This window comes from Panthera uncia, chromosome C2, assembly GCF_023721935.1.
Source record: "Panthera uncia isolate 11264 chromosome C2, Puncia_PCG_1.0, whole genome shotgun sequence".
NCBI lineage: Eukaryota > Metazoa > Chordata > Mammalia > Carnivora > Felidae > Panthera > Panthera uncia.
The window spans coordinates 39,947,966-39,973,831 of record NC_064810.1 but is presented as its reverse complement, the minus strand read 5'-3'; the positions used below and the strand labels follow the sequence as shown (position 1 = coordinate 39,973,831).

Here is a 25,866-nt window from a genome sequence, read left to right as displayed (position 1 = left end):
TGGAGGTGTTAGCTAACACTACAACGGTATTCATATTGTAATATAGAAGTGTATCAAATCAATATGCTACATCTTAAACTTACACAATCATATGTTAATTATATTACAATAAGAAATAAATTTTAAAAATTTAAATTTTATTTTCTAAAAAGTATAGCTTGGAATTATGGTGGGGCCTCTCTGCAAGACTAGATATCAGGATCCCTAATCCTTCACCATCCGAACCGAGAGGGAATCAAATGGCAGGCAAAAAAGCTGAGAAGCCAGATGCTAAGGAGAAGAAACCTGAAGCCAAGAAGGCTGATGCTGGTGGCAAGGTTAAGAATGGTAACCTCAAGGCTAAAACACCAAAGAAGGGGAAGCCCCACTGCAGCCGAAACCCTGTCCTAGTCAGAGGAATTGGCAGATATTCCCAATCGGCTATGTATTCGAGAAAGGCCATGCACAAGAGGAAGTATTCAGCAGCCAAATCCAGGATTGAAAAGAAAAAGAAGGAGAAGGTTCTTGCTATTGTCACAAAACCAGTTGGTGGCGACAATAATGGTGGTACCCGAGTGGTTAAACTTTGCAAAATGCTTAGGAAGGTGTTTGAAGATGAACCTCGGAAGCTGTTTGAGCCACGGCAAAAAAACCTTTCAGTCAGCATGTGAGGAAACTGTGAGCTAGCATCACTCCTGGGACCATTTTGGTCATCCTCACTGGGAGCCACAGAGGCAAGGGAGTGGTTTTCCTGAAGCAACTAAGCAGTGGCTTGCTACTTGTGACTGGACCTCTGTCCCTTAAAATCGAGTTCCTCTGTGTAGAACACACCAGAAATTTGTCATTGCCACCTCCACCAAAATTGCTATCAGCAGTGTGAAAATCCCCAAACACCTCATTGATGCTTACTTTAAGAAGAAAAAGCTGCGTAAACCCAGACACCAGGAAGGTGAGATCTTCAACACGGAGAAAGAGAAATACGAGATTACAGAGCAGCACAAGGTTGATCAGAAAGCTGTGGACTCGCAAATTCTGCCAAAAATCAAAGCCGTTCCTCAGCTTCAGGGCTACCTCCGCTCTGTGTTTGCTCTCACGAATGGAGTTTACCCTCACAAATTGGTGTTCTAAATTTCTTATAAAGAACCTAATTAAATAACGGATCCATCAAAAAAAAAAAAAAAAAAGTATAGCTTGAACCAAAAGTCAAAATAGGGATATCTACTTCTACCCATTGAAAATTACCAGTTTACTTCATCCATCTTACCATGGGTGGCTGACAAATGAAAAACCATGTATTCCCATCCCTGCTCTCAGCCATATAAATTTCACAAATTTACAATTGAAAAAGCAGATTTGCATGATGAAACTGTACTAAGCATACTTAAATAAAGCTTACCACAAACAGAAATAAAGACAATATGTTCCTCCAAGTAGAGAAAGATAAAGACCGTGTCATAAGATGAGCAAACATTCTTCCTCCAATATTCAAATATTCTTCCTCCAATCATAAACATAAGGTGAGTCATTCCTCTAGGAGAAAAATAACGGTCCAGAAGGATAATCCAAATGCCATCCAATTCTAGGGAATGAGCAGGAAGCTTTCCCCCCTAGGGAAGGTAAAAACTGAGGTGCCTTGGTGGCTCAGTCGGTTAAGCATCCGACTTCGGCTCAGGTCACGATCTCATGGTCCCTGAGTTTGAGCCCCGCGTCGGGCTCTGTGCTGACAGCTCAGAGCCTGGAGCCTGCTTCGGATTCTGTGTCTCTCTCTCTCTCTCTCTCTCTCTCTCTCTCTGCTCTTCCCCCGTTCATGCTCTCTCTCTGTCTCAAAAATAAATAAACATTAAAAAAAAAGAAGGTAAAAACTGACTCCTCTAGTGAACTTTTTAATTTCATTCACAATGGATTCTTAAAATAGACACACACAGAAATCCAGACTATTTATTCTATATAGTCAAAATGATCAATACATTATTTATGATTTATTCATTTTTCTTAATTCTGATAAAACCATTACTTATCCAAAAATAAAATGAGTATTTACCTAATTGTTTATGACTAATTTCTTTTTCATACCAAACTTTTTACTTCAAGTTTATTTTTTATATACAGAACACATTATGCTACCCTTTCTCTCGGGGTATTCTTCTAACAGTGTTGTCAAATAGAAATCTGTGCAAGCCATACATGTAAGTTCAAATTTTATAATCACCACATTAAAAAGCTTAACAGAAACATGTAAAAATGAGTTTAAAATTTTATTTAACCCAATCTTTCTAAAATATTGTCATTTCAACATTTAATCAATATGAAATTAATATTTAACAAAATATTTCATTCTTTTTTCACACTGTTGAAGTGTCCAGACTAGGTCTAAGATGGAGGTACTCATGCCAAGCTGCACATCAGCAAACTAAAACTAAATGTCTGTGATCAGCTCTCTCATGAAAGGATGGCCTATGTCTACCGATCAGCACTGGCTCGCTCAGCACAAATCACCTGACCAGCTTCAAAATTCCCTTTGCTCTATATAAGCACATGCCCAGTGTAACTTTCTTGTTTCTGCTCACTTTGCTCTATAAAACCCTCTCAGTTTGTACAACTCTCTGAAGCTCCTCTCTGTTTTCTAGACTGCCTGCTTCCCAATTCATGCATCACTAAATAAAAGTCAACTAGATCTGAAATTTTCTTTTAACAATACCCAGTCTTTGAAATCTGGAATGTATTATATACTCACAAAACATCTCATTACAGACTCTATAGATTCATCTGCAATACTTAGCATGTAGTTAATTTTTTTTTAATGTTTAATTTTTTTAAAACAGAGTGCAAGACGCAGAGGGGCAGAGGGAGAGGGATACACAAAATCTGAAGCAGGCTCCAGGCTCTGAGCTGGATGAGGGACTCAAATCCACGAACTGTGAAATTATGACCTGAGCCAAAGTCGGACACTTAACTGACTGAGCCACACTGGCTCCCCACTAGCATGTATTTAGATTTAATAAACCTACAATAAAAAAAGGACATTCATATACCTAAGTTTTCCAAAAAAAACAAAAAATATTTCAATAAGTGCATCAAGTATCAGTTTTGAAATTAAAATTAAATTACAATTAAAATAAATTAAAAATTCAGGTCTTTATTCATACAATACACATTCCAAGTTCTTAATAGTTACAAGGGGTGGGGCACCTGGGTGGCTCAGTTGGTTGAGCCTCCGACTTCAGCTCAGGTCATGATCTCACCACTCGTGAGTTCAAGCCCCACATCGAGTTCAAGCCCCACATCGGGCTCTGAGCTGACAGCTTGGAGCCTGGAGCCTGCTTCGGATCCTGTGTCTCCCTCTCTCTCTGCCCCTAACCCACCCTCATTCTGTCTCTGTCTCTCTCAAAAATAAATAAACATTAAAAAAATCTTTTTTAAATAAAAAAAATAGTTACATGGGGTTAGTTGCTGTAGTATCAAACAAGGACGTCTAGAGAATCCATATCGACTTAGTGTCTGAGTAGAGATTCAGTGCTCACAATATACTTAGCTTTTTTTTTTTTTTTTCCCAACGTTTATTTATTTTTGGGACAGAGAGAGACAGAGCATGAACGGGGGAAGGGGCAGAGAAAGAGGGAGACACAGAATCGGAAACAGGCTCCAGGCTCTGAGCCATCAGCCCAGAGCCTGACACGGGGCTCGAACTTATGGACCCCGAGATCGTGACCTGGCTGAAGTCGGACGCTTAACCGACTGCGCCACCCAGGCGCCCCAATATACTTAGCTTAAGAAAACTCATAGTTGAGGCTGGTAAGAATTTGATTATTTAGGAGAGACAAAGTATAAGTGATGTTGATACATGATTAATGGATGATAGATAGATAGATAGATAGATGATAGAGTAAAATGTACAGTACATTTCATGTCACTTAAAACATCTGGAATTAGAGAAAGCATGATGGCTTGCTTTTGCTTCAGAACTAGGACTGTTTTGAGATTTGTTCTGAGCACCCCCCACACACAAAAAGTTAACACTGAAAATTAAAACACATTTAATTAACGTTAAAACACATTTTTAATATGACTTCATTCTCTGTTTTCCTCATTGGTTTGAATAAAGAGAAAATTTTCATTCTTCTCATTCATTTAAAAATGAGTGATAATTTTAAATATAAAATATAAATATATTCAATTGCATCACATAAGGAAACTTGCCATAGATAATTTAGGGTAACAAAAACCTGTTTTCCCATACTATACCACAAACACTTCTGGGTTTTTTTGTTTGTTGTTTTGTTTTGTTTTTTCCCTCCCCTCTACCACAAACATTTGTAATTTTGTAACATTAAATATGTCTTGCTTCATCAGCAGTGAAAATGGGAAATAGCTTCATTTTTGAAGACAGCATGAACATTTTATTCCATTGCTATTTGTTTTGCTCCATCTCTCTGAACACAACAAAAGTATTTTATAGATGAGTAATCTTAGGCACCAAAGTCAAGCGTTTATCGCCACAGTTCATACAACAAGCCACCACTGTGCTAACAACTCATTGTGAAGTTGACTTCTTGTCCATAAAGCCAGGAAATAATCAACGGCAGCATTTGCCAATAATTAAATTCATACTTAGGTTTCACATGTTTCAATAATGAGATGGGAGACTAGGCATAACAATAAAATGAGTAAACTTATAGGAAACAATTTATATTGAACCTGAAAAGACAAGTTTAGAGGTAGTAAACAATATCTATAATCTCATGAACAGTCTTTCTGAAGATTTATTGAACAGGTTTTTTTTTCTTTCTGAGAATTTATTGTCAATCAGATAGCCACAAAAGACAAGTTCTTTAAAGGGCTTCAGTGGCAGGAGAGTTTCATGAATGGACCAATGGTTCATACTGCAACAAATCAAAGGGAAGGCCTGGGCTTCTGTAACTAGAGATCTTTATAAATGTCAGACTCCTGGTGATCTCAAGTATGGGTCTGATTTTCACACACCTCCATTGATTTCTACATGTGCTACAAAGGAACAGACCCTTTTCATTTATAGGAATAATTTGCTATATAAAAGAAAACCCTCCCAATTTTAGAAATATGCAGGGGTGGGTCATCTTCAGGATATTCTAAACATTGAAATTTGATTAAAGTTACTGCCCAAATGCAGTTTGCATGATTTCCATTTACAGAGCTTATTTTTTTTTAGATCGGTGAACCACATTTTCCCATGAAATAAAATGAACACCCATATGTTTTTAGTCATTTTGTGACAAAATTTGGATTCTTTCTCTTAAAGACTTTGGAGTTTGATTTATTGACCTAGGCTAGATAGGATTTCTTAACTACTGTTGGGTAAAAGGCTTCTTGTGACACACAATGGTCCTAATTCAGGCTCAGATAATGGCCTTAGGACAGCTAAAAATACATCACCCTGATGCATTTGTTACGGAAGTTGGATATTATCAATGCTTGTATAACTGTTCCTGTAGTAAAGGAAGATTTAAATTTTTATTGTTTCATGTTATAAGTGACCAATAAAATGAATAACATACATCCCATTATACAATTGGAGACAAGACCACTGACTTTTCTAGAAAATAGAACAAAAATACAAATATGAAAAAAGAACCTAAAGGCAACAAAACAAAATGATCTTGTAACCAAGTAACTTGCTCCTTCAATTATATTCAACTTCTATGTAGCTTTGCACATGTGTGCTACAATTTGCCCTAGGAATAATTTTTATCACTCACATTCTGCTAAATAAGCTAGTTTTTTTTTGTTTTTTGGTTGTCGTTTTTTCTATTTGCCTCACTGTAGTGTAAATGCCTAACAATTAGTTTTGATTGTAATGTAAGGACATTAAACTGTTGATGCCCAGGCATTGACTTCAAAGCCATCCATCTCAAATAAACATATTGTCAGCTACTATGCAGTGAGAAAAAGAGGCAGGCAGTCCCACTTAGGAAGTTCCCCTTTTAGAAAGCTTTGGGTGACCTAGATAACTGACTGCCAGAGTGACCCTGCTCCTCCCTTCCCATGCTTTAATTCTTGCTCTTATGTTTTAAATTCACCAACAGCAAACCCAAAAAAACCCTAGGAATCCCGCCTTTGATCCCAATAAAGGCAGAATTCTAGATCCTTGAATGAGCACCCTGTCTCTACCTGAGGCCTTGCTGTGTGGCCATGAGCACATGGTGTACCCTGCAGGATTTTTGAGTAATAAGCCTCGTTTCATCAAAGTTCTCTGCCGATGGCTGCTGAGCTGCGTCTCGCAGTTTGGAGAATCATAAGAGCCAGTCCAGCCACAGCACTGGCGCCGGTCAGAGAAACATCTGTGGGGCTCACCACAAACTGTACGGGCCAAATGAGTGCTCCAGGCATTGCTAGCCAATAGCATCACTATTGATAGACTGAGACCGACACAAAACACTCACTTTTCTGCAATTTGGTGTTGAGAGCACTTAGAAAATACATTTTAATGTTTAGAGCAGAGTTTTCATTTGTACCTGGCTACCTAGACATTTTTTTGCCCCAATTCCTGAAATGACAGAAAGAAATCATTTTCGCATGTAACAGAGACAACCTACTTAGCTACTTAGAACAACATGCTGTTGCCTTAGCCAATCCTCATTCTGGGCAACTAATTTGAATAGCTAGTTAATTTCTGCAAGCAGCATCTTCTATTTTCTCAGAAAATGAGGGGAAGCCTGGGTTGGAAGAGGAGGAACGGGAGGGAAAGACAGGCAAATACAGAAATAGAGTGGATAACTGCTGAGGCATGGCTAATCAGAAAGGACACTCCATGCATATTATGGACCCATTGTGATAATAAAATTGGAATAAAATTGCCTACCCAAACCACTTGAGACACTCTGCATCTTTAATTTTTAAAGTTATGAAGACACTTGACACAGAAGGGGATCAATTATCATGAGTTTGCGTGCAAATACTTACTTAAGCAAGGCAGTGGGTCAGAGTCAGTAGGAAAATTGCAGGCTTGCAGCCACGTAATGGCAACTAATTACACTATTCCAGGGCCCCTTTCCAATGGTCTCAGTTGGCATTAATGGTTATGGCTGATTTATTCTGAATCACTTTCAGGGGTCTGAAGTTATGATAAATTTATGTATTTGGTAAAGAAAACTGCTTCTGATAATGAATCCACCAAAACAATAAAACAAAAAGGAGTCCTCCAGTTAACTTGTTAGGTGCTCAAATCTTTGAGATGAATAGTTTGGCACATTTTAATCATGGAACGGGGCGTCTGGCTTAGTATATAGGCAGCTCCCAGATCACAATAACCCCTCTTACAATGGGCAACCTTGAACATACACATTTTGGGAAATAAAAATTTAGACTGTCTCCCTGTATGGAACATTAATAGAGTGCTTTATTTCATGTAAAATAAAGTAAATAAGGAGCTTCTCTTTGTGGTAATAGTTTTAAGGGTCCGTTCAGACACTGACTTGGTTTCAGATTATCAAGACAAATTCAATTTTTTGTTGTTGTTATACTATGAGATTAATCAGCTGATTTAATAGAAAAGTCTTTACACTTCTTCTTTGTTCCATTGCCACAAAATCTGGAGAGATTACCATTTCTGTAAGGTCAAGTCTGAGAAAAAAACAACAACAAATTGGTCTGGTAGACAAGAAAACTGAATTTCATTCCCAAGTCCATTAAATGAGCAGTCAGACATGCAGTGAACAGTAAAAATAAGCAATCTCCATTTACTGTCTTTATTCCTTTATGGAAAAACTCACATCCCTCTAACCCTGTTGCCTATGCAAAAACTACCTAGCTAGATGCAACGTATTTTTCTCTTTCGATCTGTTAGTAATATGCCCATTAAGAAGTGAATTTAGTACTGGTAAATAAATTGCTTTTTCTTTCTGTTCTATTGAATGTAATGTTTTAATGTGTATTTAAAATTAATCATTACATATAAAAGTAATTCCATTCCACGGTATTTCCCTGAATCTCTTCCAAAGTATATCACCTTTACAGTAAATAAGCTTTGCTTGTGGGGAAAAAAATCCTCTTAACCATTAAAAAGAAAAAAGTATATGTTCTCAGCCTGCATGGCCACCTGTGTCACCACCTACACTGTGGGTGGACATGATATGCTGACCTCAATCAGATGCAGTAACCATGTCACCAAAAACAAGAAGAGATTACAGTGAATACTACACATGCCACCAAGAAGCTAATCAAATTTTAATGTCAGCTCCTCATTTTGCTAGCTTGAATTCTTAAAAACATAAAATATATATATTCCCATGTTTAGCATAATTAACATTACATGAAATGCATAAATGTGCATTCAGAGCCTCCCTTCCTTTTCCTACCTTTGCTGAAATGCCCACTTTATTTCTTCCTGAAATTTACAATCTATTTGAATTAGAAGAAGAGTGTTGGCACAATGCTGGGTAATACCTGGCTCGATGTTGAGTAAATGGGTCCACACTGGCATCCTTGAATGCACACACTTTGAAGAGGCAGGACTGAAAACTACCCCCCTCTATTGATACGTGGATCAATATGGTTAGTAGATGTAGTAGTTTTTCCTTCTTCCATCCTCTTTGTGGTCTGCTTGGGGGTAGGAGGCTATTAGCAGTGGAGTAGGAACTAACAGCATTACATGCTACAAAGAGCAATTGCCTGAGCAATTTTCCTAAGCCAGAGCCAAAGCAAAGCAATGTAATGCTCCCCCTCGCCTCTCTGTCAGCCACATGAGAGTGGAGCTGCACGGTGATCTCCACAGGGCAAATTCCGTGACAGAAACTGACTTCTGTGGCCAATTGCATGGCGGCATGGGTCTGTCTCAAGTAGGAATTTAAATATTGAATACTATGTACAGTTTTTTCTTTTCTTTTCTGGGGCTATCAAAAATAAAAACTTTAATAACACAGGTGTGTTTCCTTGACTTCTTTGGAAGAAAATACCTTCTAGCTAAAAAAAGATGCACAGTGTTATTTGAAAATATTAGTATTATCATTATCATTTGGTATTTTAATATCATTTGGTATTTTAATATCAAGTCCAGTGAGACAGTGGCCAAAAGTTCCATTTTAAGATTGTTCAAACTTATATCTTTCAGCTAATATATGTACAAAATATTCCTTGAGATCTGACCATTCAATGTAGAGTGTCTCTTTCCCCCTTTTAGAATGTCACATATTTCAAAACACTGTCTCTTCACATCTAAAGAGATAAGAGGCAAATAAAATGGAAAAGTTCAACTGCCAGATAAACCTTCTGTAGGCAACATTTAAAGAATCTGTTCTTCCCATATCCCAGGCCTGAAAATATAAGTAGATTGTATTCATTCAATCTAAAGGTTCAAAGCGCATGTAATCAATGTTCATTAAACAAGTAACTACCTGTACTTAACTTTCTTCTTCCAGTTCTAGCTTTGGATAGAATTTTACTGTTTCAATTTCAAATTCAAAGCTATGCAATTGTGATAGCTATTTATTTTGTACTTTTATATTGGTATTTTAATACCTTATTTAGGCTTATTTTCTTCTATTTAAATTTTTACATGTAATATAAAAAGTGATGATTTTTTCAAAAAGAAACAGTCTTCAAATAAAGTCACAATAAGGCAAAGGCTACAGTTGAGCAATCAATGAGATTGAAACACTATTTATTGCTCATTTTATGAAATCATAGAATCATCAATTCAGGAGATAATCTTAGAGATCATCTAATATAGCTCTCTTCATTTTCTAGAAGAAAAAGAAAAAATAATAAAAAAGTAAGGTTCAGAGGAAATAGGTGATTTGCTTATGACCGCATGACTAGTAGATGGCCAAGATGACACCAGACTGCTTCATTCCTGAAATATTGTTACTCTACAAGCTCCCTGAGAGAATAAAGATTAAAATAGAGTAGTAATTACAAGATAAATAGATAAATAGGTATTTAGGACCAACTAAACCAGGAAGGTGTCAAATAAAGGAAAAGTGCCTGAAAATGGTTAGTTTGGTAAGAATCCCAACAGGAAACAGATGACACACTCAAATTGGGATAATTGGATAATAAATGAAGTATTTACCAAGCTGTGGGCCAGATACAAAAAAGTCATAAAAGCTAGGCCAGAGTCTAGGCTAGAAAATCTGAGCTATTCCTATTCCTAGACCAAAACTGAGGAAGAAAGTGTGGCTCCAGGAAGCCAAAGCAAGGGTCCTCTAAGGAGGGCTACAAGGACAGGAGCTCTGACCTGTGGTCAAAGGACAGAGCTAAGGAGAAGTGATCCTGCAGGGAGGGAAGCAGGGGATTGAACTCACTGATGTCTCTCCCCACCGTCTGATCTCTTGCAGCAGACTACTTGCAGTAAGTTACCAGAGGGGAAGAGGACCTCTTGATATATGATCTATGTAGATCAGTCTCCCCGGACAGAGAGAAGAGTAGGAAGGGCAAAGTGAGGATCCAAAAAGGTACATTAAGGCATGCAGGTAAAATGTGAACAAAGAAAGAAATGACAGATAAAGAGCTTAAAAAAATCAATTGTAAAATTAGGAGCAAAAAAGTATTAAGCAAGGGGAGAATAGTGTAGAATGAGAAAGTTGTATGGGAGAATTAATAGACAGTAAGTTCAGGTTTTGGGAAAGAGGAAAAGAAGAGTTAATGGAGAGGAAGAGGGAAAGTTGAGGGCAAGAGAGAGAAGGTTGATGATGCAATGGGTATAAACATATTAAAGTGTAAAGAAAAAAATCATTTTTTCGTGTAAACCTGTTCTAGCCTGGGCTAGAGAGAAGTTTCTTTTTTTAAGTTTATTTATTTATTTTGAGAGAGAGACAGCAAGCAGAGGAGGACAGAGAGAGAGGGAGAAAGAGAATCCCATGTAGGCTCTATGCTGTCAGCAGGGAGCCCGACACAGGACTTGATCCCATCAACTGTGAGATCATGACCGAAGTCAAAACCAAGAGTCGGACACTTAACCGACTGAGCAACCTGGGTGCCCCAGAGAGAAGTTTCTATCAGACTGTTCTGCTCTAACAATTATACAGTATTAAATATACAGGCTTTAGGTGAATATTGAGAATTTCCAAATGACCTTAGCTGATGAAATATGTTCACTCCACCTAAAATCCTTTTCCTTTCCTTGCTTGGCATAAAAGACTCTTGCAGCATGTTGTTTGGTGTTAACTTTGCTCCCTTTCTAAGCATTCTCATTTGCCTGTGCTGCTTCTATCTACTACCAGCCCCCCATCCTTCCTGAACAGTCATCTGTGTGCATCTTCATCAAGACTGTCCCTTACAGATGCCGTCAACGTACTAAACCTATCCCTGGTCTACCATTTTCCTTCTGATACTGCTCTGTCTTGCTTCTGGTTATTTAGGATTTGATTTCTTCCACAGGAACCCTCAAGCTATACAGAAAACAAGAAAAATACACCAAGTATATGGGACTTATCTCCCAATATAATCAGGAAATAAAAGAATTTGCTTCCCTTTGCTGGGAGTGTCCTTATGTTTCTTGGCCCCTACCACATATCCATAGCTTTTCTTTTTCTTTCACCCACAAGCATTATTTCCAACTTTTCTCCAGAATTCTTTGCCAATCAAAAGATAGACTTTCTTTGCTAAGACGTTTACCAACTTGGAATGAAATATTTTGTGCTTATAATTTAATTTAGGATTATGCTATCATTGACCTAGAGTTTTTATTTTCTTTTGAGATTTCATTGGCCTCTGGAAGTCTCAATCCCTGCATCTATAAAAGATAAATAATAATAGCGTCTTCCTCATAAGTTGTTAAAATGATATGAGATAATCCATGTAAAGTGCTGATTACAGCACAGCAAATAATAAAAGCTCTTTAAATGTTAACTGTTATTATTATTACTCCGTAAATGGCTGTCCATGACGGGCAAATGATTTACTGCAAAGAATGGTAATGTAGCAGCTAAGGGGTCAAAGCTCCTCTCCCAAGGATAAAGATGAAAGAAAAATGCCACCCCCATTAGAATCCCTTGGTATCAATGATTAAGATCATCTCTAATGACAAGCTAGTCTTTTTCTCAGAAATGGCACATATTTATCCCCATCAATCAGATTAGCCACTCTAGAATAAAGTTACATTTTTTTCATGGTGACCTTATTTTTCCATAGCTTGTGTTTAATGAATCATATTTGGGGCATTCAACTTAATCTTGAAAAAACTAATAGAAATATTGCAGAGCATAGTTGTATAGACATTTTGAAAATCTTTGATAAATAGCTTTTTAAATGGATCCTCACATGCATGATAGTACTAGAAAGACCTCTGTGCTAGAAGAACACAATCTAAGGAAGAATATAGGCCAGCTGACTGAAATGAAAAATATGATCTGAGGCTGAAATAGAATTAATGGAACCATACAAAACCACCCAAATTAAAACCACCACCAGATTATTCCTGAGATGGTTAGTATATATGGTGAAATAATTAAATATGATCCTTTAGTTTTTAATTGGTTTATAATTGAAAAAAAGAAAAGTAACCTAACAAATACCTTGTACCCACTCTCAGATTTAATAAACATGTTTTCACATTTTCTTTAGGTAATTGTGGAAAGACATAAAACAGTAAAGGTCTGATCCAAGTTCTTCTTGTGTGTGCAGCCTAATTCATTCTATTCCATGCCATCCCCATTACATTCTAGACAAACTGAAATGTATACTTTCCAACAATGTTTTTACACTTTTTACACACAAACGTATAATATGTTGTGCGTGTCTATGTACAACATATATTATTCTTAATATTCAAATTTTTGAATAATAGGACTTGTATTGTATGAGTTCTTAAGAGTTTGTCTTTTTCTCTCAACATTTTCCTGCTTATTTTCTTTATTCATTGTGACTGCTGAATATAAAATTATCCACTTCTAATAATGGATATTTTTTTTAATTTTTTTATATAAACAATGTCGCATTGAATGCCCTTGTACATATTTTCTTGTGCACGTATGCAACAGTTTTTCTGAAGTAAATACAGCACTTAGAAGTGGAACGCTGGATCCTGATCAACTTAACCAGATATTGCCAAATCATTCTGAAAACTTGCTGTATCAATTTATACAACCACTACCGAAATACAAGGGTCCCCTTTATTCCATATCCTCACCAGCGCGTGGTATGGACAAAATTTCTTAAATGTTTATTGTTCTGGTGAATGCAAAATCAATTTTTTGTTTAGATTTTATATAAAAGCCAAAATTAAAACAAATTTTAAAGTGAATGCCTTTTAAGCAGTAAATTCCAGGATTATGAATTTGAAGTATCTTACTAAATTTCCATGTAACCCATTTCGTATCTGTGTAGACTGTTACCATGTGTGCCATCCACAGTGAATTGCACAAAGAGTAAGTGAAACGGCAGATTCCCTTTCTTTCCAAAGCAAAGAACAAGGTTTGTTCCATCTCATTTTCCTCAGACTCAAAATTACCTAAACCCTTGAAAAAAAAGCTCACTTAACTATAAATGAGCCTTGAAAGTTAATTTACACTTTCTAGATAGGAACATTCTTAGAAATCCTGTTTTCTTCTCCTTCTTCTCCCCTTCTGTCCCACACCTTCTTCTTTTCCTTTTCCTCCTGTTTGACACTTTTTTCTTCCCTTAAGAGAAGCCTATTTAAATACACTCAGTTGTAAAGTTGGACTGGTTAGCCACTTCTTAAACGTGGCAAAGATTACAACTTCCCACACAGGTTTTGCATTTGAGTCTTTTCATTAATACAGCCAGCAGGATTTGAGGATTTCATTAACTCTTCATTAGGAGTTAGACAATTCTAATAAACCTATCTTTCTTCTATAAGGCTAACTTACCCAGTTGTTTTATTTCCATTACAGTAATGTTAAAATCTGTTCTCAATAAAATTTTCTGCAAAAAGTACCTTTGTTCCTAAAGTTAGTCTCTAGAAGATATTTATTTTTTTCTTAATGAAATGAAACTTTCTGCAAGATCCCACATACCAGCAAGAACTGTATAAACTAAGGGTTATTAACTAAGGGGTTACTACTTCATTGTTATTATTGATATTCAAGTATGTATATGGTCATATTTTTATTTAAATAATGACAGTTTGCTGGAGTCAGTCTTATTTTCAAAATTATAAAAAGAATTTAAGCTCTTGTGAAATAATCAAAATATAGCTTTTTAAATATACAGTCTATGTTACTTTATAAGACTCTATATCTGACTTTTATGACTGATATTTTAATGATTTGTTAAAAAGCAAATAGTATACTTGCGCCTGGGTGGCTCAGTCGGTTAAGCGTCCAACTTCAGCTCAGGTCATGATCTCATGGTCTATGAGTTTGAGCCCCGCGTCAGGCTCTGTGCTGACAGCTCAGAGCCTGGAGCCTGCTTCAGATTCTGTGTCTCCTCTCTCTCTACCCCTCCCCAACTCGTGTGTGTGTGTGTGTGTGTGTGTGTGTGTGTGTGTCTGTCTGTCTCTTTCTCTCAAAGATAAACATTAAAAAAAAAAACTAAATAAATAAATAAATAAAACTGTTTTGCCTAAATTTCAAGGCCATCAATAATTTAACCCAACCCATTTGTACTGATTGATCTTGTTATTTCTGTATCCACACTCTACACCTCCACCAAATTTCTTATCAATTTCTTATCTTTGTTCATCAAAAACGTTTGATATGTTTTCCCTCTGCATCATGGACCTACTATAACTTTTACATCAACACTTTTACATTCATTTCCTATTGCTGATACAACAAAGTACCACAAATTTAGCGGCTTAGAACAATACAAATGTCTTATCTTACAGTGTCATAGGTTAGAAGTCCAATACAGGTCTCACGGGGCTAAAATCAAGGTGTCATGGGGCCTGTGTTCATTTTCCAGGTTTTAGAGGTCACCCTTATTCGCTGGCTTATGGCCTGCTTCTGTCATCTTCAAAGCCAGCAATGTTACATTTTTCTCACCATTCTTCCATAGTCATATCTCCCCATCTCCTACCAATGCTATGGTGGCATCTCCAATTTTAATGACTCATGTAATCAGTTTGACTTTACCCAGGGCAATCACCTCATCTCAAGGTCCTTAACTTATGCACAACTGCAAAGTCCCTTTTGCCATGTACGGTGATACATTCATTGGTTCCGGGGATTAGCACACAGAAATCTTTGGGAACCATCATTCTGCCTGCCACAATTTTCATCTTTTCCTGCCACCTAACAAAGTTTACTTCTTTCCACAGAGAATAAGAGCATGCACTGAGTTGTTCAGACTGAAAAATTTCACTCAATTCAACTTCCTATTTTACAAGTAAGTCCAAGAGTCTCATTGCTGCCAAATGACAGATTATTAGCAAATATTTGTTAAATGCTAAATGAAGTAGGGGTGCCTGGGTGGCTTAGTGGGTTAAGCATCCAATTTCAGCTCAAGTCATGATTTCACGGTTTGTGGGTTCGAACCCTGCGTCGCAGGGCAGAGCCTAGAGACTGCTTCAGATTCTGTGTCTCCCTCTCTCTCTGCTCCTCCCCCACTTTTGCTCTGTCTGTCTCTCAAAAATAAATAAACATAAAAAAAAAAATTTTAGGGGCAACTGGGTGGCTCAGTCAAGCCTCGGACTACTGCGCTCAGGTCATGATCTCATGGTCAGTGAGTTCGAGTATCATGTTGGGCTCTGTGCTGACGATCAGGGCCTAGAGCCTGCTTTGGATTCTGTGTCTCCCTCTCTCTCTTCCCATCCCCCGCTCACACCCTGTCTGTCTCTCAAAAATAAATAAACATTAAAAAAAATTTTTTTTAATGTTTAAGGCTAAATGAAGTTACTTGCCTTTCTAGGCCCAGTTCAGATAATAACACTGTTATGAAGCATCACGTAATTATGTCAGCTTAAATTAATTTCTCAACCAAACTTTCTCTAGCATTTATTATCTGACCACTAATTTGTATTCTATCATTTATTTTATACAAGGACAAAAAACAAATATTACTTTTCTACTCTTAGAACTATATTTATTATGTTTCATTTTTAATTTCTATTATATGATCATGTTTTAGACTTTTCCCTTTATTTCATTTTTCAATTATTCATTCCACTGTGCATTCTCCATATTTTATGTGCCACATTTCATTAGCCTGGGTCAGTTCTGTGCCTAAAGGCAAGATCTGTTCCTTAGTTTATTTTCCTTCTCAACTCACCTTGGTAATTCTCCTTGCCAAAAAACGCACTAAGGCAGGGGGAAAGCATAGAGACAGATTTTCCATGCTTTCTCTACTTTTCCAGCATTTCTGACTGTAGCTGGTGTGGCAACTCAGCTTGGATTAGCACCCTGGGCCTAACTGTCTTGAATTTATGAAGAAGTATGAAGCCCCACATAAGTCTCAGGACTATGTGTCACTTTATTTTTTCTACCAGGAAGAATAAGTTTCACTCTTCACTGCCAGGCCAGTGTCCAGAGCATTCCCTACATATAGTAAGCACTTCATAAACATTTATCAAATGAATAATTGAAAGGATGAATGAAAGACTGACATAAAAATTAGACTCTGAGTTAGTGTGTCTAATTTTTCAATGCAGGAGTGGAGTAGGTAGGTAAATTTGGTTACCCTATTTTTCTCAACCCACTTTGGATACTATTTCCTGGAAATCCCATGCATTAGGGATAATATATTTTTTTAGGATATACATGTGATTTTTTCAAATGTCAAAAGCCAATACATTGTCTTCTAAAAATGTTAAGGAAAAACCCAAGACAACCATTTTGGCTCAAGAATTAAGTAGTAAAGTCTTGTGTAACAGAATTCAAAGTAACAGAATTATTCCAGAAGTATTTCAAAAATGCTTTTAGTCCTTATGCTATTTTTAAAGAATGCCTCCCTCTAAAACGACTTTATTGAAAAACACCACATCTTATGAAGTTAGTATTTCATTACACTTTTTTGTATGTCTTTCTTCTCTCCCAGATCTTGAACTCCTTGGTGTGTTTGACATATCTTTGTATCCTTAGAACCTAGGACAGTTTCTATTTCTTTTTTAAAAATGTAAATAAATGGATGAGTATGCATCCTACTTGGTATCCTTTTTTCCTCAGATATCTGTCAAACATTAATGTGTGCAGGAGGAGGAGCCAAGATGGTGGAACAGCATGGAAGTTTCTTTTGTGTCTCGTGTGCATGCAATACAGCCAGAACAACACTAAACCATCCTGCACACCTAGAAAACTGATCTGAGGATTAACACAACAATCTGCACAACCTGAACCACAGAACTCAGCAGGTACACAGCGCTAGAGGTGAACTTGGGGAGCGAGTAGCTGCAGAGGGCAGGGAGGGCAGAGAGAGGATGGAGATGGGGAGTGTGGGATACAGAAAAAGCATCCCCCCGAAAGCAGCTGGAGAGAAAGTGGAAAAGTATAAACAGTCGCAGGGACTGAACTAAAAGGGAAGAAAGGAGAAAAGAGAAAAGAGAGGGTTTAAATTCCATTAAGACTGTAAACAAGGGCAGTGCAAAGGCTGTAACTCCGTAGCTTGATACCTGGTGGTGCTCTGGTGGGAAGGACAAATCCCCAGAAGCAGAGTAAAGTCCGGAGGTCTTTGGGCCACACAGGGAGAGCCGGTTCCCCTGCTGGGAGGACACCTGGTAGACGCTGTGTGACTCCCCCAAAGGCAAAGGTGCCAGTGGACCCGGGAGAACAACCACATTCACTGGTGCTAGAACAAGGTCGCTGGGGGTGAAGCCTGGTGCCAGATGTATGTTGAGATTTACCATAATCCCTGAAATGCTGCTGCTACATGATCGCGTGAACTTTTTCTGGGGCGGGCTGGCATCCAGCCACAGTCTCCGAGCGTCGGAAGTAGCACGGTCCAGCGAACATTCCTGGGTGTGGCCGGCACCCGGCCATTGTTCAGTGAGACCCTCCCGCAGAGGGGCAGAATGGGTCAAAGCCACAGCCCCTCAGAAATAAAGGGTCAGGAAAAGAAGCCGCATGTGAGATAAAACTCAGGAGGGTGGTTCTGCCTAGAGCTTGGTCACAGACAGTGTAAAAGCAGTGAGTGGACGGAAGCCGAAGACAAAGTGAGGGTGCACGATTGCTGATCGGAGAGAGCAGAGTTCTGATACTAGAGACTGGTAGCTGGGTGACGCCATTTTTACCGCTCCTGCGTGTGTGTGCACACACCTACAAGCACCAGAACAATCCACCCCAGTAGGCTAGAAGCGCCATCTAGTGGAGAAAGGAGCTGTTACGCTAAGCCCCGCCCAACTGAGCCAACCTCAGTCTTCAAGAACACAGGTCTCTCTGCCTGCTTAGTTTATGGACTATGAAGCACTTCATAGTTTGACTTCTAGGGGAAAACGAAGTGGTATCAGTCATACTTCAGTCTGTTCACTAGTCCATCTATTCAATTTCCTTTCTTTTTTTTTTCTTTTTTCTCTTTTCTTTTCTTTTTCTTGAATACAGAAAGAGAAAAAAAAATTCATTTTTATTTTCAATTTTTAATAAAAATATTTTTCTTTAATTTTTTTCTACTATATTTTTTACTTTGGTGTAAATTTTTTCAAATTCTATTTTACTTCCATCATTTCACTTTATTCTACTTCAGTGTTCTCATTTTTTCAAACTTTCAAACAATTTCCCTTTTTTTATCTTTCCCCCTTTTTCTCTAATCTATCAAGCCCCTTTCAACACCCAGACCAAAACACACCTAGGATTTAGCATCATTTGATTTTGTGTGTGTTTGTGTTTTTAATTTTTTAATTTTAATATTTTTCAATTTTTATTTTTTTACCTCATTAATTCCTTTTCTCCCTTCAAAATGATGAAATGAAGGAATTCACCCCAAAAGAAAGAGCAGAAAGATATGACAGCCAGGGACTTAACCAACACAGATACAAGCAAGATGTCTGAACCAGAATTTAGAATCACAATAATAAGAATACTAGCTGGAGTCAAAAATAGATTAGAATCCCTGTCTGCAGAGATAAAAGATGTAAAAGCTAGTCAGGTTGAAATACCAAATGCTATAACTGAGCTGCAATCTCAAATGAATGACATGGCAGCAAGGATGAGGCAGAACAGAGAATCAGTGAAATAGAGGACAGACTTATGGAGAATAATGAAGCAGAAAAAAAGAGGGAGATTAAGGCAAAAGAGCATGATTTAAGAATTAGAGAAATCAGTGACTCATTAAAAAGGAACAACATCAGAATCATAGGGGTCCCAGAGGAGGAAGAGAGAGAAATAGGGGTAGAAGGGTTATATGAGCAACTCATAGCATAAAACTTTTCTAACCTGGGAAAAGACACAGACCTCAAAATCCAGGAAGCACAGAGGACTCCCATTAGATTCAACAAAAACCAACCATCAACAAGGCATGTCACAGTCAAATTCACAAAATACTCAAGCAAGGAATGAATCATGAAAGCAGCAAGGGAAAAAAAGTCCTTAACCTACAAGGGAAGGCAGATCAGGTTTGCAGTAGACCTATCCACAGAAACTTGGCAGGCCAGAAAGGAGTGGCAGGATGTATTCAGTGTGCTGAATCAGAAAAATATGCGGCCAAGAATTCTTTATCCTGCAAGGCTGTCATTCAAAATAGAAGGAGAGATAAAAAGTTTCCCAGACAAACAAAAATTAAAGGAGTTTGTGACCACTAAACCAGCCCTGCAGGAAATTTTAAGGGCGAAAGATGAAAAAGCAAATAAATAAATAAATAAATAAATACCAAAAGCAACAAAGACTAGAAAGGACCAGAGAACACCACCAGAAACTCCAACTCTACAAGCAACATAATGGCAATAAATTTATATCTTTTAGTACTCACCCTAAACGTCAATGCACTAAAAGCTTCAATCAAAAGACACAGGGTAACAGAATGGATAAGAAAACAAGGTCCATCTATATACTGTTTACAAGAGACCCACTTTAGACCTAAAGACACCTTCGGATTGAAAGTAAGGGGATGGAGAACCATCTATCATGCTAATGGTCAACAAAAGAAAGCCAGAGTAGCCATACTTATATCAGACAATCTAGACTTTAAAATAAAGACTGTATGAAGAAATGAAGAAGGACATTATATCATAATTAAGGAGTCTATCCACCACGAAGACCTAACAATTGTAAACATTTATGTGCCAAATGTGAGAGCACCTAAATATATAAATCAATTAATCACAAGCATAAAGAAACTGATTGATAATAATACCGTAATAGTAGGGGACTTCAACCCCCACTTACAACAATGGATAGATCATCTAATCAAAAAATCAACAAGGAAACAATGGCTTTGAATGACACACTAGACCAGACGGACTTAACAGATATATTCAGAACATTTCATCCTAAAGTAGCAAAATATACATTCTTCTCCAGTGCACATGGAACATTCTCCAGAATACTGGGACACATACTAGGACACAAATCAGCCCTCAACAAGTACAAAAAGATTGAGATCATACCATGCATATTTTCAGACCACAACACTATGAAACTCGAAATCAACCACAAGAAAAAATGTGGAAAGGTAACAAATACTTGGAGACTAAAGAACATCCTACTAAAGAATGAGTGGGCTAACCAAGAGTTTAAAGAGGAAATTAAAAAGTTCATGGGAGCCAGGGTGCCTGGGTGGCTCAGTCAGTAAAGCGTCTGCCTTCGGCTCAGGTCATGATCTTGCGGTATGTGAGTTCAAGTCCCGCGTCGGGCTCTGTGCTGACAGCTCAGCCTGGAGCCTGCTTCAGATTCTGTGTCCCACCCCCTCTCTGCCCCTCCCATGCTCATGCTCTATCTGTCTCTGTCTATCAATAATAAATAAATGTTGAAAAAAATTTTATAAAAAAAAATAAAATAAATAAAATAAAAAAGTTCATGGAAGCCAATGAATATGATAACACCACAACCCGAAACCTCTGGGACACAGGAAAGGCAGTCATAAGAGGAGAGTATATAGCAATCCAGGCCTTTCTAAAGAAGGAAGAAAGATCCCAGACTCACAACCTAAACTTACACCTTAAAGAGCTGGAAAAAGAACAGCAAATAAAACCCAAAACCAGAAGAAGGCAGGAAATAATAAAGATTAGAGCAGAAATTAATGCTATTGAAACCAAGAAAACAGTAGAACAGACCAATGAAACCAGAAGCTGGTTCTTTGAAAGAATTAACAAAATTGATAAACCACTAGCCAGTTTGATCAAAAAGAAAAAGGAAAGGACCCAAATAAATAAAATCAAGAATGAAAGAGGAGAGATCACAACCAACAGAGCAGAAATAAAAACAATAATAAGAGAATATTATGAACAATTATATGCCAATAAAATGGGCAATCTGGAAGAAATGGACAAATTCCTAGAAACATATACACTACCAAAACTGAAACAGGAAGAAATACAACATTTGAACAGACCCATAACTAGTAAAGAAATCAAATTAGTAATCAAAAATCTCCCAAAAAACAAGAGTCCAGGGCCAGATGGTTTTCCAGGGAAATTCTACCAAACATTTAAGAAAGAGTTAACACCTATGCTCTTGAAGCTGTTCCAAAAAATAGAAATGGAAGGAAAACTTCCAAACTCTTTCCATGAAGTCAGCATTACCCTGATTCCAAAACCTGACAGAGACCCCACTAAAAAGGAGAAATATAAACCAATTTCCCTGATGAACACGGATGCAAAAATCCTCAACAAGATATTAGCCAACCAGATCCAACAATACATTAAAAAAATTACTCACCACGACCAAGTGGGATTTATACCTGGGATGCAGGGCTGGTTCAATATCTGCAAAAAAAAAAAAATGATGTGATTCATCACATCAATAAAAGAAAGGACAAGAACCATATGATCCTCTCAATAGATGCAGGGAAAGCATTTGACAAAATACAGCATCCTTCCTTGATAAAAACCCTCAAGAAAGTAGGGATAGAAGGGTCATACCTCAAGATCATAAAAGGCATATACAAAAGACCCAACTCTAATATCATCCTCAATGGGGAAAAACTGAGAGCTTCCCCACAAAGGTCAGGAACACAACAGGGATGTCCACTCTTGCCACTGTTATTCAACATAAGTATTGGAAGTCTTAGCCTCAGCAATCAGACAACACAAAGAAATAAAAGGCATCCAAATCAGCCAGGAGGAGGTCAAACTTTCACTTTTCGCAGATGACATGATACTCTATATGGAAAACCCTAAAGATTCCACCAAAAAACTGCTAGAACGGATTCATGAATTCAGCAAAGTTGCAGGATATAGAATCAATGCACAGAAATCGGTTGCATTCCTATACACCAACAATGAAGTGACAGAAAGAGAAATCAAGGAATCGATCCCATTTACAGTTGCACCAAAAACCATAAAATACCTAGGAAAAAAATCTAACCAAAGAGCTGAAAAATCTATACACTGGAAACTATAGAAAGCTTACGAAAGAAGTTGAAGAAGACACAAAAAAATGGAAAAAGATTCCATGCTCCTGGATATGAAGAACAAATATTGTTAATATGTCAATACCACCCAAAGCAATCTACATATTCAACGTGATCCCTATCAAAGTAACACCAGCATTCTTCACAGAGGTAGAACAAATAATCCTAAAATTTGTATGGAACCAGAAAAGACACCAAATAGCCAAAGAAATCTTGAAAAAGAAAACCAGAGCAGGAGGCATCACAATCCCAGACTTCAAGCTATATTAGAAAGCTGTAATCATCAAGACAGTATGGTACTGGTACAAGAACAGACACTCAGATCAATGGAACAGAATAGAGAACCCAGAAATGGACCCACAAATGTATGGCCAACTAATCTTTGACAAAACAGGAAAGAATATCCAATGGAATAAAGGCAGTCTCTTCAGCAAGTGGTGCTGGGAAAACTGGACAATGACATTCAGAAGAATGAACCTGGACCACTTTCTTATACCATACACAAAAATAAACTCAAAATGGATGAAAGACCTAAATATAAGGAAGCCATCAAAATCCTCCAGGAGAAAGCAGGCAAAAACCTCTTTGATCTTGGCTGCAGCAACTTCTTACTCAACACCTCTCCAGAGGCAAGGGAAACAAACACAAAAATGAACTACTGAGACCTCATCAAAATAAAAAGCTTCTGCACAGTGAAGGAAACAATCAGCAAAACTAAAAGGCAACTGATGGAATGGGAGAAGATATTTGCAAATGACATATCAGATAAAGGGTTTGTATCCAAAATCTACAAAGAACTTATCAAACTCAACACCCAAAAAAACAAATAATCCAGTGAAGAAATGGGCAAAAGACATGAATAGACACTTCTCCAAAGAAGACATCCAGATGGCCAACCGGCACATGAAAAAATGCTCAACATCACTCATCATCAGGGAAATACAAATCAAAATTACAATGAGTTACCACCTCACACCTGTCAGAATGACTAACATTAACAACTCAGGCAACAACAGATGTTGGCGAGGATGCGGAGAAAGAGGTTCTCTTTTGCACTGCTGGTGAGAATGCAAACTGGTGCAGCCACTCTGGAAAACAGTATGGAGGTTCCTCAAAAAATTAAAAATAGAACTACCCTACGACCCAGCAATTGCATTACTAGTTATTTATCCAAGGGATAGATGTATGCTGTTCGAAGGGACACATGGACCCCAATGTTCATAGCAGCACTATCAACAATAGCCAAAGTATGGAAAGAGCCCAAATGTCCACTGATGGATGAATGGATAAAGAAGATGTGGTACATATATATACAATGGAATATTAGTCCGCAATCAAAAAGAATGAAATCTTGCTATTTGCAACTACATGGATGGAACTAGGGGGTATTATGCTAAGCGAAATTAGTCAGAGAAAGACAAATATCATATGACTTCACTCATATGAGGACTTGAACACACAGAACAGATGAACATAAGGGAAGGGAAGCAAAAATAATAGAAAAACAGGGAGGGGGACGAAACATAAGAGACTCTTAAATATGGAGAACAAACAGGATGTTACTGGAGAGGTTGTGGGAGGGGAGATGGGCTAAATGGTTAAGGGGCATTAAGGAATCTACTCCTGAAATCATTGTTGCACTATATGCTAATTTGGATGTAAATAAAAAATAAAATTTAAAATCAAACAAACAAAAAAACATTAATATGTGCAAAGGACTGAGAAAATGCATGTTTCCTGCCATCATGGAATAATAATGATAGCTCCAAATAAAGAATTATCTGTCTCCATATATAAGGCTCTTAGTTATAGACAAATCAAGATGTCCTTCCTAGTATCTCAAGACCTCATAATCAGATTAGCTTTCAATTTGCAATAATTAAATAAAGCCTCCTAGCCCTTGGATATGATATCTATGGTTTCTCTTCATATTCAAAATGCTGCATTCCTCTATTCTTAACAGTAAGCCTAGCTAGGTGGAAAGTGTTGCATAAGGAAAAAAGAAACATATATTTTGGCATATATAGCATTTAAAAATGTTTATTCCCGTATACACCTAGTTTATTTTGGAAAAAATTATCTAATTGATGCTTGGATTTAAATAATTTTTTATGTCATTATATTTTTGCATTTATATCGGTAGGGTACACTAGCATTATTATTCTTTACAACTTTAAGAGTTCAAGAACAGAGAAAAAGTATACTTTTCATCCTAGTTCACTGATGATGAAACAGGAGCATGAGCCATTTAAGTACCTTATTCTAAGTCATATAATTAGTCCCGATTAAAATCACTGTTGGAAATCAAAGCTGTTTGTTCAATGGGTTCAACAATGAGCCATTCATTTTCCTTGGACTTTTGCATAAGTAATAGCAACTCAAGTTTAAGAACAATCCCAGTGGCCATAATATCTATATTCATTCTACATTAGAGGATTTAATTTTCTGTTTATGAATTCAGCATATTTCTCTGAATTGGATGAAGTTCAGTGTTTTATTATAGGAAATTGTATTTTTTCCTGTACATTGTCAGGAAACAGTTACCCAATTTTACTAAGTTATAACAATGGTTCTTATCCAAAAAACTGTTAGAAGTCATGAAAATGAAATCAATTTACTGGCTCCACTCCCAGATTAAGGATTGCTTTATGAATAAATAATAGATGGCATCTAAAAGGGGAATGGAAAGTTTATATATTATCATACTACTTCTTACTTTTCATATTTAGTAATGAAATGGTTATTATTTGGAATTGAGATGCCTCAAGTTGTGGTGATACTTTACTAACAACAACAACAACGACGACAAAAACCTAGGTATCATCACCATCATTTTAAATAATTAGAAAGCTAATTTTGTAAAATATAGATCTTCCTCAACCTATGATGAGGTTATAGCCCAATAAACCCTTCATAAATTAAAAATATCAGAAGTTGAAAATGCATTTAATACACTGAACCTATCAAACATCATAGTTTAGCCTAGCTACCTTAAAGGGGCTCAGAACACTTACATTAGCCTACTGTTGGCCAAAATTAACTAACACAAAGACTATTTTATCATAAAGTGTTGACTACCTCATGGAATTGACTGAATACTGTGCTGAGAGTGAAAACAAAATGGCGCTCTGGGTACAGAACTGTTCTAAATATATTGGTTGTTTACCCTCATGATCCCATGGCTGAGAAAGCTGCAGCTCGCTGCCTCATCCAGCATCACCAGAGAGCAGGGTACCCATATCACCAGCCCGGGAAAAAGTCCAAATGCAAAATTCAAAGTGTGGTTTCTACTAAATGTGTGTCACTTTCATACCAGCAGAAATTCAAAAAATCACAAGTCAAACACTGTCATAAGAAGGAAACATCTGTACTCATATCCACTGGCAATTTCAATATTTCATGAATATAGATACTATGACACATGTCTTTTACTTCATTCTCAATTTTTCTTCCCCAGCCTATTCACATTTTATCTTTCTATTGATCACCTACAAAGTAAATATGCCCACTCAGAGGTTTGCT

General features: G+C 37.2%; 1 protein-coding gene and 1 pseudogene across 11 annotated transcripts in view; one reads left to right on the top strand and one right to left on the bottom strand.

Annotated features, from left to right (window-relative positions):
- CSNKA2IP (casein kinase 2 subunit alpha' interacting protein) overlaps positions 1-25,866 on the bottom strand; it is a 334,276-nt gene that overhangs the window by 261,985 nt on the left and 46,425 nt on the right. For 4 of the 11 annotated variants that reach the window (XM_049628029.1, XM_049628030.1, XM_049628020.1 and 1 more), the window contains exon 3: positions 21,651-21,697. The exons of the other annotated variants lie outside the window; for them this stretch is intronic. In XM_049628029.1, coding sequence (XP_049483986.1) covers positions 21,651-21,697 — 47 coding nt within the window. The remainder of the gene's footprint in view (positions 1-21,650; positions 21,698-25,866) is intronic. 11 annotated transcript variants of the gene reach the window in all.
- Positions 199-1,111, top strand: LOC125920849 (60S ribosomal protein L6-like; annotated as a pseudogene).